At 38.3% G+C, this 13,062-nt stretch overlaps 1 protein-coding gene across 19 annotated transcripts in view; it reads left to right on the forward strand.

Annotated features, from left to right (window-relative positions):
• Positions 1 to 13,062, forward strand: part of GIGYF2 (GRB10 interacting GYF protein 2) — a 161,424-nt gene that overhangs the window by 90,023 nt on the left and 58,339 nt on the right. For 11 of the 19 annotated variants that reach the window (XM_009238232.4, XM_002812994.6, XM_054549998.2 and 8 more), the window contains 6 exons: positions 234 to 413; positions 3,778 to 3,995; positions 4,088 to 4,250; positions 4,339 to 4,527; positions 7,826 to 8,022; positions 9,140 to 9,299. In XM_009238232.4, coding sequence (XP_009236507.2) covers positions 234 to 413; positions 3,778 to 3,995; positions 4,088 to 4,250; positions 4,339 to 4,527; positions 7,826 to 8,022; positions 9,140 to 9,299 — 1,107 coding nt within the window. The remainder of the gene's footprint in view (positions 1 to 233; positions 414 to 3,777; positions 3,996 to 4,087; positions 4,251 to 4,338; positions 4,528 to 7,825; positions 8,023 to 9,139; positions 9,300 to 13,062) is intronic. The other 8 variants (XM_009238236.4, XM_063713127.1, XM_024243252.3 and 5 more) reach the window with 1 other exon arrangement.

The raw sequence follows: 13,062 nt of genomic DNA on the forward strand, positions 1-13,062 counted from the left end.
AAAAAAAACTGTACATAATATTTTTGTTTAAAAAAATTGCCCAGTCTGTGAACATTCAGCTTTAAGAAACGTGTCTAATAATATATACATACACCCACTGTTACTTTAGTGATTTTTTCTGAATATTGAAATGGACTCATTTGCAGGAAAGCTTGATTTGAGCTGTGAAGTTTGTTTTCAAAGTCTATACTGGCAGAGGCTCATGTTTACTTACCGTATTATTTTCTTTACAGGGAGACCAAATTTTGAGGAAGGTGGACCAACATCAGTAGGGAGAAAGCATGAATTTATACGCTCAGAAAGTGAAAATTGGCGCATCTTTAGAGAGGAACAAAATGGAGAAGATGAAGATGGAGGTTGGCGACTAGCTGGATCAAGGAGGGATGGAGAGAGGTGGCGACCTCACAGTCCTGGTAAGAATTCTGTTGAGTAAAGGCACACAGGGACTGAAATAAGGGAAAGTTTGGTGGAAATAGGGATTAAATGAAAAAGATAAACTGGCTTAAAAAATGTGGGGGAGGATTCATATTATTTATGCTGTCACAGTTTTATTACTAGAAAAAATTGCAACATAAAAATTTCCTACATCTATTCAGTTGATTGAAATCACTTTTCTATTTTTCTGGGGCAAATAGTGTAGTTTAATGGGAAGCACCTGCTCTCAACTGCAGAAATGAGGGTTTCGTTCAGTTTTGTCTACCTTTAAATCTTTGAATCTTTTTTCAGCATTCTTTAAGATGTATAAATGTGTAAAAATTACACACTTGAAATATGTACTTCCCTCTCCAACAATGAGTGTTTTTTCCTAACAAGAAAGGGTTTATTCTTTCATTTTTTCCCTTTTGAAAATGTCATTTAACCTTATTTGAAGAATAAGCTTTAAACCTAGGTCAGAAACATAATCACAAGTTCATTCTTATGTCCTTCTAACTTTAGAAGAAGGAGAGAGAATAGTAGTGATTAGTCGTTTTTAAAGTTCTTCTGTTTGTCTCTTAAAAATGCTTCAAACTGTTCTTCTTGGACATTAGATATGCTAGTAATTGAAGACACTAGTGCTTTGTGTTAAAGTTCATCCTGTACCACAGTGCTGATTCCATGCCTCATGATAATCAGATGCAACTGTAGTTCAGATGCAACTGTAGTTCCAGTTGTGGGGTCATGCAAAACTGAAGCACACAAGAGTATATGTGCATGCCCTATGAATTTCATGTGTATGACAGTATTTTATCAACCATGTGCCAGAGAGGCTTACCTTTAATACAGGAAATTATGATAATGTAAACTGTTTTCACTTTTAAAAATCAAGTTATTAGCAAAACCACTAGCTTAGATCTGGGTAGACATTATAACAGGCATTCAGAATATTTTAAGGAAGTGGTAGGTAGATAGAAACATACTGAAGTTGATGTTTGGGTAGAGTTAGGATGCTTTTATACCAACTCTTCATGGCTGCCTCTTGGGTGGGTTTTCTGTCATTAGTGGGCATTGTTTACATCACAAGGTCTAGACAATTTTGATTAGTCTGTGTCCTGGGCCAGATGTTAGAGTTCTCTAAAAGGCATCACTGCATTTTATGCTGAGCTTGTCCGTAGGCAGAGGGTTTGTAGACTATGTTCCCAACAAGCATTCAGTGAAGAATGGATGGGATCTGGTCTGAGAGAGAAAAGAAATTCCAGCTGGTCAAAAACAAACAAGGTGAATGTTTTGGAAGATGAACAGTGTTTTTTGAGCCCAAATGTCTGATGTTGATTCTATTAAAGGGAGTTTAACAAAGTACCTCCCACCCAACAACTTAGAATTTGGTTATATATTATCTTCTCATCTTTTCTAAATCTTTCTTTCCCCCTAATATTTGACTTTCATGTCATTTTTGTCATCAACTTGTGTATCTTCCAGAACTTTTAATCCATATACATATATATTTTTTCAGTCACACCTGTGGCTGAAATCCATATATTTTTAAAATACAGTTTGGGGGATATAAAGATATATGGGTCTGAAAAAACAGTGTAAATGCATTTTAAAAAAGAATACAATTCACTTTTTAAACGCAGTACATTCAAAGTATAGCCTGATTATAGCAGTTTTCATATGTTAACTCTTAACGTGTTAGTTTATGGTTAATCTTTTATTAAGATTTGAGTAAAACTTTAAATTATTTTAACTGACTTTATGAAAATAGTATCCAACTTTAGATGTAGGGTCTGTAAATCAGCAGTCAGCCTTAATAAGTACCTTGCATGTCTTACTTGCTATGTTTAGTTTCGTGAGTAAAATTTTATGAACTACTGATAAGATAACATTATGGGATATAAAGTAGGGCTTCCGGCTGGATGTGTATGGAGGTGGGACCATTAAGGACAGGGAGGCATCTAGTCTGGGAGCTGAACCTAGGAAACTCAGTAAGAGGAGAAACATGAGCCAGGTATCTAGAAGGATAGATTCGTATCATGATGTGCGTTTAGACTGTTAGAAATGAAAGCAGTAGAGAGGGCTCTGGAATTCATTTGATCATGAAGACTCTTTTCACATAATGGCTCTAGGTTTCCATGTAAGCAGTCTCAGTATAAAATTCCTTAATTCTCATAGGAAGTAGTAAATAGTGTTTTGTTGTTTTTATATGAAGGGATAGGAGTGTGGGAATAAGATTTCTTTTTGTGAGTGGCTTATCAGATGCTACCTGTATTTGGCATTTTAACGTTTTGCCCTTTGTTTTCCAATTTGATTTTTAGATTGCTGGTTTTTGCAAATTTTGTCTCAATAGTGAGAACATTTAGCTCTGGCCACATTTCTTTTTCTTATCCCCCACAGAGAAAGCAATCAAGGATGGAAAATTCTAATAGGTTAAAGCCTGCTTTTCTTTTTAAGACTCTTTTAGATTCAGGTCTGTCAGATTTTAGCAAGAGTTTCCCTTTCTTTTTTTTAGAAAAATATCTTAAGTAGGATCTCTTATTATTAGGCAGTCTTTTCTTCTGTTGGGAAATGTAGATTTAGGAATGTCCGTAGGGGTATTATATGGATAGGGAGAATTAAGAGATGAGAAAGAAGGGAGAGTAAGCATGTTATTGTGAAACAAGCAGCAGAGGGTGCAGAATTGGATTTTAGTTCTACTTTGCCATGTGCGAGTTACTTCTGCTGGCAAAGTTTTAGTTTCTTCTTAAACTATAGAATTAGGATAGTGAACTTCATAAAATCTCTGTGACAACTTTGAGCGCTGTAATTTCGTGAATTTTTGGGGGAGGATCAGAATTACAAGTAGGAACCTGGCATTAATAAATAGGCATGATGAGTTTGATATAAATCGACACAGGGAGCTGATTTTATCCACAAACAATGATATTTTCATGGGAAGAAAGAAAATGCTTTAAGATTGGGCAAAAGGAAGGCATAAACTTCAGTATGGAAGGATGTCTAGTGCATTAAGTCTGGGTGAGGAGTTGGCGGCTAATCAGTATTTTAGTCAGGTACCTAGGACTTATTAGAAGTGCGTACTTGGAATACAGTGTCCTTTAAATGTGCTTCATTTTAGATTTATCTTTTAAAGCTTTAGAGTATGTTGCATGGCTCAGTACTTAAGTACTGTTGTCATCTCGTAATGGTGTGTATACTCTGAACTCTGAACTTCATTTAGTTGCCTAATGTTGTTCTCTTTACTAGGTCAGTCCATTTGAGTTTGTGGTCACTTGTAGTTTTCTCCTTTATTTTCTATTCCTGATTTTCTTATTCAAATACTGTCATAAAACTTTTCTAAGGTTTGTGTCCTCCTTCTCATCTCAGATGGCCCTCGTTCTGCAGGCTGGCGGGAACACATGGAACGACGTCGAAGGTTCGAGTTTGATTTTCGAGATAGAGATGATGAACGGGGTTACCGAAGGGTTCGCTCTGGCAGTGGGAGCATAGATGATGACAGGGATAGCTTGCCCGAATGGTGCTTAGAGGATGCTGAAGAAGAAATGGGCACATTTGACTCATCTGGAGCATTCCTCTCTCTAAAAGTAAGAAACGTGTTTTAAATGTCATGACCAGCATTAACCTTATACCAAAGCCAAATCTGCTGTTGATCTTTGGTTTTATTCTCTTGCTACAGAAAGTACAGAAAGAGCCTATTCCAGAAGAGCAGGAGATGGACTTCCGGCCTGTGGACGAAGGGGAGGAGTGCTCTGACTCTGAGGGTAGCCATAATGAAGAGGCCAAAGAACCCGATAAGACAAATAAGAAAGAAGGAGAGAAAACAGATAGAGTAGGAGTTGGTAAGGCATCTTCTTGCCCTTTGCCTTTTTTTTTCCTCCATCAAACCAAAACTTTCCTACGTTCAACTAAGATTACTTCGTGTTCCAGAGGCTAGTGAGGAAACTCCCCAGACCTCATCATCATCTGCTAGACCAGGTACTCCTTCAGACCATCAGTCTCAGGAAGCATCACAGTTGGAGAGGAAAGATGAACCAAAAACTGAGCAAATGGAAAAAGCTGAAGAGGAGACTCGGATGGAAAATAGTCTACCAGCCAAAGTGCCCAGCAGAGGGGATGGTATGTATTTGTGGGAATAGACAAGCTAAAATAGGATTCTGCTGAGACCAGTGATCACTGATAAGACAGGCTTCTGCTTATGCCTCCTAGAACTGCTTTTAGTGGGTGAATTATCGGAATAGATTATTTTGCCAGTGAACCCAGTCAAACAGTGCTTCTCACGTATGTGTCCATCTCAGAATTACCAAAACAGAGTTAGAATCTGCAAGGGTGGAGCTCTGGAATCTCATGTCCTAAGGTGTTATGACATAGCCACCCTGTCATTACTAGTGAACTGGGTGTCATATCCTTTGCATTAGTTTGATTCTCATATTAGACAGTTACCTTCCTTTCATGTGTTGACTAATTATGTGCCCAGCTTAAATTACCAGATGACACACCAAAATGCCATTGTTCTAAGAGGCCAAGAAGAGAACATATGTGAATCTGTGGCAGAATAAGCTTAAAATATATCTCTTTCAGTTGTTAATGTATTGGTTTAAGTTGCTCATACACTTAATTTGGCAATATTAATGCTCTTGTCCATGTTTCTTCTTGTAGGTATTTAAAAATGTCATTGTAATGCCTGATGTTGAAGGGTTACTTGATTCATTTACCATAAAAATTGATACCCTTTAACGTGGCATATGAGACACTGCACAATCTGGCATCTGCTTCCCTTTGTGCAGTTTCATTGCCAGCCTCTTTACCTCCCTCACATTCTACTCACCAGCCTCAAAGCCTTTTAGGTCCTGAAATGTCTCCTGTTTTCTAGGATTCATAGCTTAGCACATCCTTTTCTCTGTTCTTGAAACTCTCTTCCACCCAAAGCCCCCAAACTAGGGTAGGTGTCTTCCTTTGTTTCTTAAACAACCAGGCTTATTTCTAACATAGCATTATAATATCATAAAGATGTTTATTACCTTGTTTTCCCAGTAGACTAATATTTTGAGAGCTCAAACCAAGAATTTTTCAATTTTTTAAATGTCTAGAACAAAGCTGATTTTTTTTTTAAAGAGATGGGATTAACTGGGTGTGATGGCACGTGCTTGTAATCCCAGCTACTCAGGAAGCTAAAATGGGGGAGATCACTTGAGCCCAGGAGTTTGAGAACACCATGGACAACATAGCAATAGCAAGACCCCTGTCTCTAAAAACAAAACAACAACAAAAATGAGACAGGGCCTCACTATGTTGTTCAGGCTGGATCCGAACTCCTGGGCTCAAGTGATCCTCCTGCCCTTAGCTTCCTGGTTAGCTCAGCAAGTATTTGAATCTGTGCTCTACATAGCAGGGACTGTGAGACTGGTATATCTTTGAGACACTTTGATTTGTAGTAGGATATGCCCCAGAACTACCTGTGGTACATTCTTTTGAATGTACGTGCTTGAAGCCTTATTCAGGAAATTCTTGGATCAAGTCTAGATATGTATATTCTGAGAAGGCTTCATAGATGTACATTAAAGGTCAAAACTCCAGATTTATAGTGTGTAGAGGAGATAAAGTGTGCATATATCACTATTCCAGGGCAAAAAGTAAGATAAGGGTTCACTGTTGGCAGACTCTTGGGATGCTTCAGGAAGTAGGTGGTCTCTGAACACATCTTGGAATAATAAGTAGAATTTGGAGGTAAGTGTAGCTAGATGAATTGGGAGAAGGCATTCCAGTACTAGGGAGCAGTGAAAGCTAAAGTGAAGAAGTGGGACTGATCCAGGCTTGGGCAGGAAATCACCTCTTGTTTTTATTTGATGAAATATGAAGTGTGAAGAGGAGGATATTGGGAAACATGGTTAGAACATGGATTTGACAGCGGGGTGTAGACTATCTTGTGATGACAGTTTGGCTTCACTGTGACCGCTTAGACTCCTGAGCAGTCACTGTGGGGTAGATAGTACACCTGTAAAGGGAAGTTGTGGCAGATGAGATTTTAAATTAGAAACTGTCAGGACTCAGTCATTGACTGGATATCAGGGTAAAGAAGAGGGAAGAGCCAAAGAGGATTATAAGAGGATTATGGTGCCATTCACATGAAAAGAAGAGGGAAGAGCCAAAAAGCCTGAGAGGATTATGGTGCCGTTCACCATAGAGGAGCACACTGGGGAGAGGAGAGATAAATTCAGTTTTGAACACTGGTTCTGAGGTGTTGATGAGAAGAAGTTAAGTGAGGTTGGTGAGAGAGCAGTTGTGAATGAGGGACTGTAGCTAGATGGGAATAGGTTAGGGCTAGAGAGAATGAAAATTGAAAAGATTGCATATACTTATTAGGGTTAAGAAGAAAAGAACTTTGAGTAATTCCCATTTTTAAAGGGTAGAGGAAGAGGAACCAGAGAAAAATCCTCAGAGGTAAAAGTAGAGATAGGAGAGTAGAGTGCAGGGAAACTAAGGAATGGGAATGTTTTAGCTTAGAATTGAGTTGATAATGTCAGATACTACTAAGAGATTGGATGAGGAAGACTAGGAAAAGTCATTGTATTTGGCAACTTTGTGTCACTGCTTATCTTTGAGAGAGGAGCTTTACGGGAGAGGTGAGAGTAGAAGTCCCCTTATAGCAGGTGTGAGTAAAGTGGAGACAGCATGTATAGACTGTCCTTTTAAAAAGTATGGCAAAGAATGAGTCAGTGAGAGGAGCAGGAATTTGGAGAAGCTATCTGTAATTGAACAAACAAGATTTCAAAGGGGAAACTGCAATTATACCTAATTACTTCCATCCCCCTTTTCCTTCTTAAGAGCCTGCACACTGAGAGGTTAGAAATAGGAACCAAGACAGAACCTCTTTTATAATTTGTATTCCTATTGAGAAGAACATCCTGCACTGTACAGGTAGACTCCAAGTGCTTCTCATTATCCTACAACATGGAATATATTGAATTACATTAATCATGACTTGAAACAGGTACTTACTGAGCATAATCATTGATATTTTCAGTAAAGGTTTTGATGAGAGATGACATATCTTTGAGAAGATTTAGGGTGCATTGATAACTTTTACAATTGGAGATATGTTATGAAGAAAGGATTAGACTGATTGTTTCTAAGAGGTCAGCCTATAACTGGGTAGATGCTCTGGTGACACAGGTAAGCCCTGGAGAAGCGCCTTTTAGATACCTTGTAACTCTTATCTTTTGTCATTCTGTGTAGGTAATTTTGTCGTTCTAGGAAGGAATATTACGTTTCTCCATAGAAGTTAGCTTCACTGTTCATGACAGGGCTCGCATTTTCTGTTTGGCCCATTTAGCAGGCTGTGCGACTTGATAATGTAGTTAGCCTTCACAGAAGTCTCTGTATTTCAAAGGATTTTCATCTGATTTTTTCCCCCTAGAAATGGTTGCTGATGTCCAGCAGCCCCTGTCGCAGATTCCTTCAGATACAGCCTCTCCTCTTCTCATACTTCCACCTCCTGTTCCCAATCCTAGTCCTACCCTCCGGCCAGTTGAAACGCCAGTTGTAGGTGCTCCTGGTATGGGCAGTGTTTCCACAGAACCTGATGATGAAGAAGGTCTCAAACATTTGGAGCAGGTAAAAATCCTGTTAATTCTTTTTGTCTCCTCTTAAACTGCCATAAAAATTAGCAGGCATTACATGAATATTCAAATATAAAACTTTTGTCACTAGATTTTAAGTACTGGAAAAATTGGATATTTAGTGTTTATTTGTACAAGTAATTGTCTTTCAAATCATTTCATGCTTATAAGTTTCTGCTATGTAGTAGTCATTATGTCAGGTTATTTTTTGCTCTTAGGTTGCCCTTAGCTATTTACTTTTCTTTTTTCTTTTTGGACATTAATGGAATGCCAAAAATGGTGAATACAAGCAGCTGTGGATGGTCACTGTATCTTCTGTATTTTTTGCTTCAAGTACAACAGGGAAAATAGTTAAACTCTCAGAGCATTAACATCTTATTCATGTCTCTAAATTTCCCTAAGATTGTGTATACCATTGTTATATGTAAAGTAAGTGATAGCTTGCTTTTCTACGAAAGAATTTCTCTTCCCTTTGGGGTGGGATGGTTAGTGGCAGGAAATGCTGAAGAAAGGAAAAAGCGAGATAGTGTCTTAGTAAAACTTGTAAAAGATTTTATTTATAATTGTATTAATTGAGCCTTTTGTTCTATTAACATTCTTTTTACAGGTTTAGTTTATACCATTTAGAGTTGACCAACAGCTTATTAGTTTAAAAAGTACTCTTAGCCAGGCAAGGTGGTGCGTGTCCTGTAGTCCCAGCTGCTTGGGGAGGCTGAGGTAGGAGGATCGCTGGAACCCAGGAGTTCAAGAACGGTCTGGGTAATGTGATGAGATCTCATCTCTATTAAAAACAAACAAAGTACTCTTACTAGTGTTGATTTGAACCCTGGGGTTTGATCCAGAACAGTGTTTGTTTTAATCTTAGTTGATTTGATTAGTAATTTTGAGACTTTGAGCAAGACTTGGCATCTCTGAGCCTTAGCTTCCCCCTCTGTAAAATGGGGATAGTACCTGTTTCATGGCATTGTTGGGAGAAGTTACCTGCTATGTTCTTTGCATAGTGACTTTCATAGATCAAGTAGTCCAAAAAAAAGGGGGAGGCACTGTTATTATGTGTACAAGTACTAATTTAGGATCATTTGTTTCCTTGATTTTTGTTTTTCTGTTATTAGCAAGCTGAGAAAATGGTGGCTTATCTCCAAGACAGTGCACTAGATGATGAAAGATTGGCATCAAAACTGCAGGAGCACAGAGCTAAAGGAGTGTCGATTCCATTGATGCATGAAGCAATGCAGAAGTGGTATTACAAAGATCCTCAGGGAGAAATTCAAGGCAAGTCGTTCCTTTCTCCTTTAAGTACTGAAGTGTGTGCCATTACCTCCAGAATCTCTAAGAAAGGATTTGTTTAATTTAAATTATAGTAGAAAAAGAAGTCAGCAAGCACACACGCACACACATACGCAGACTAGAAGTGTTTCCGATTTCAGATGTTTTTAGATTTCTTCCCGATTTTGGAATAATTGCATTGTATATACCAGTTGAGCATCCCTAATCTGAAAATCCAAATTCCATAATGCTCTATTGAACGTTTCCTTTGTGTGATGCTCAAAAAGTTTCAGATTTTAGAGCATTTTGGATTTCAGATTTTTGTATTAGAGATAGTCAACCTATGTAAAAATAATTTGAATACAGCCTGGCGTGGTGGCTCACACCTGTAATCTCAGCACTTTGTGAAGCCGAGGTGGGCGAATCACCTGAAGTCAGGAGTTCGAGACTAGCCTGGCCAACATAGTGAAACTCTATCTCTACTAAAAATACAAAATTAGCTGGACATGGTGGCAGGTGCCTGTAATCCCAGCTACTTGGGAGGGTGAGGCAGGAGAATCACTTGAACCCAGGAGGCAGAGGCTACAGTGACCCAAGATCACGCCACTACACTCCAGCCTGGGTGACAGAGTGAGATTCTGTCTTAAAAAAAAAAAAAAAAAAAAAAATTGAATACAAGGCAGAAATGTGATGACAAATATGACAGGGATAATATTTAAGCAAATGTTTAAGACTTTTTAAAACTTAAGCAAAATGTAAGATGCTCAGCTCTGGCATCTCAGTTGGTTAAGTAGGGAGGTAGCCTACTCACCTTCTCTGTGTTTCCGTTTCCCTGACTCTGAAAAGGTGATGGCAGCAGTAGTGTTGGAGGACCTTGACGGTTTTTTTTTTTTTTTCAAGTGGAGTTGATAAAAATGGTAGAGAACTACTAAGAATGTCAGATAAAAGATAGTACTGTATTACAAATGAATCCCTTAGAAGATTTGTGTGGTGTGTAAGTTCGATTAGAATGGGCACAGAATGCTATCTATAAAGGATATTTGTTGATTCTTCATTTCTGCTTTTGAAATCTATCCTGTTACCCTGAAATTGGTTGATCACTTCATATTAGTGTAATTTTAATGATAGCATTTTACTGTGTGCTCACCCTGTGAGCTCTCTCCAATGAATTAACTCCCCTTGCACTCTCAGTCCCCTTACCCTGCCTATTCTCCTTCACAGCATTTATTACTACCTGGCATTTTACATATTTGTTCATTGTTTACACTCTGGTAAGATACACAAGAGCAGGGCTTGTGTGTATGTGTGTGTGTGTGTGTGTGTGTTTTAACCAAATTTATTTTGGGATAATCATAGCTATATATGTAATTATAAGGAATAATACAGAGAGATTCCATATACCCTTTACACAGCTTCCCCCAGTGGTAACCTCTTGCAGAACTATAGTACAGTAACACAAGTGGGACATTGACATTTGTATGGTCAAGATTCAGAACATGGCTGATTGTGGTGGCTCATGCCTGTAATCCCAGCATTTGGAAGGCCAAGGTGGGTGGACCACTTGAGACCAGGAGTTCAAGACCAGACTGGCCAACATGGTGAAACCCCATCTCTACTAAAAATATGAAAATTAGCTGGATGTGGTGGCATGCGCCTGTAGTCCGAGCTACTTGGGTGGCTGAGGCATGAGAATCACTTGAACCCAGGAGGCAGAGGTTGCCGTGAGCCGAGATTGTGCCACTGCACTTTAACCTGTGTGACACAGTTGAGACTGTGCCTCCAAAAAAAAAAAAAAAAAAAAAAAAGATTCAGAACATTTCCATCTCCACAGAGATTGTTCAGGTTGCTCTTTTATAGCCACCTGAGCTTCCCTTCTACCCCAACTCCTTTGTTAGCCTCTAGCAATAACTAATCTGTTCTCCAGCTCTGTATTTTGTCATTGCAAGAATGGAATGGAATCACACTTTTGGAGATTGGTTCTATTCACTCAGCATAATTCTCTGGAGATTAATCGAGGTTGTTGCATATGTCAATAGCTTGTGTATTTTTATTCCTGAGTAGTATTGTGTGATATGAATGTTACGATAGTTTGTTTAATCATTCACCCCTTGAAGGACATCTGGGTTGTTAAAGTTTTGAGGCTATAATGAATAAAGCTGCTATAAACATTTATGGACATGTTTTTGAGGGAACATAAGTGTTCATTCCTCTGGGCTAAATGCCCAGGAGTGCATTTGCTGAGTTGTATGGTAGTTGTATGCTTAGTTTTAAAAGAAACCGCCAAACTGTTTCCCAGAGTGGCTATACCATTTCATATGCCCACCAGCAATGTATGAGCAATCCAGTTTCTCCGCATCCTTATCAGCATTTGATGTTGTTGCTATTTTTCTGTTTTAACCATTCTGAGAGGTGTGTAGTGATACCTCACTGGGGTTTTAAATTTACATTACATTTCCCTAATGGCTAATGATGTTGAACATCTTTGCATGTTCTTACTGGCCATCTATCTGTCCTCTTCATTCAAGTTTTTCTTCATGTTTCATGTCTTTTTTGTTCCTGTCCTAATTGGATTGTTTGCTTATTTTACGGTTTTGTTTTTTTTATTCATTTTAAATATTGTTAAAATACACTTAAAATTTACCATCTTAGCCATTTTTAAATGTATGGTTCAGTGGTATTAAATACTTTTTCATCTTCCCAAATTGGAACTGTATACATTAAACAATAGTTCCTCATTTCCTCCAGTCCCTGGCAATTACCATGATACTATCTGTTTCTACGAATTTTACTATTCCAAGCACCTCATGTAAATGGAATCGTACAGTATTTGTCTTTTGACTGGCTTATTTCACTTAGCATAATGTCCTCAAGGTTTGTTCATGTTGTAGCATGTATCAAAATTTCCTTCCTTTTTAAGACTGAATAGTATTCCCCTGTAGGTGTATATAACACATTTTGCTTATCCATTTCATCTATTGATGGACACTTGGATTGTTTTCATGTTGTAGTTATTGTGAATAATGTTGCTATGGGCCAGGTGTGGTGGTTCACACCTGTAATTCTGACCCTTTGGGAGGCCGAGGTGGGAGGATTGCTTGAGCCCAGGAGTTTGAGACCAGCGTGGGAAACATGGAGAGACCTTGTCTCTATAAAAAAAAAATTAAAAATTAACTGGGTGTAGGATGGTGTGTGCCTGTAGTCCCAGCTACTCAGGAGACTGAGGCAGGAGGATCACTTGAGCCCAGGAGTTGGAAGCTGCAGTGAACTGTGATAGCACCACTGCACTCCAGCCTGGGTGACACAGCAAGACCCTGTCTTTAAAATAATAATAATAATAATACTGCTTTGAACATGAAGGTACAACTATCTCTTTGAGACCCTGTTTTCAATCCTTTTGGGTATATACCAACAAGCAGAATTGCTTGATCATGTGGTAGTTATATTTTTAATTTTTTGAGGAACTACCATACTATTTTCCACAGTGACGGTACCATTTTACATTCTCAAAAACAGTCCACAAGGGTTTTAATTTCACCAAATTCTCTCCAACACTTTTTTAATAGTAGCCATCCTAATGGGTGTGAGGTGGTATCTCATTGTAGTTTTCATTCGCATTTCCCTAATCATAAGGAATGTTAAGCATCTTTTCATGTGCTTATTAGCCATTTGTATACCTTCTTATACAAATGAAATGTCTATTCAAGTCCTTTGCCTTTTTTTTTTTAATTGGGTTGTTAATTTTTTTGTTGCTGAGTTTTAGTTCTCTATA

This window comes from Pongo abelii, chromosome 11 (genome assembly GCF_028885655.2).
Source record: "Pongo abelii isolate AG06213 chromosome 11, NHGRI_mPonAbe1-v2.0_pri, whole genome shotgun sequence".
In the NCBI taxonomy this organism is placed as follows: Eukaryota; Metazoa; Chordata; class Mammalia; order Primates; family Hominidae; genus Pongo; species Pongo abelii.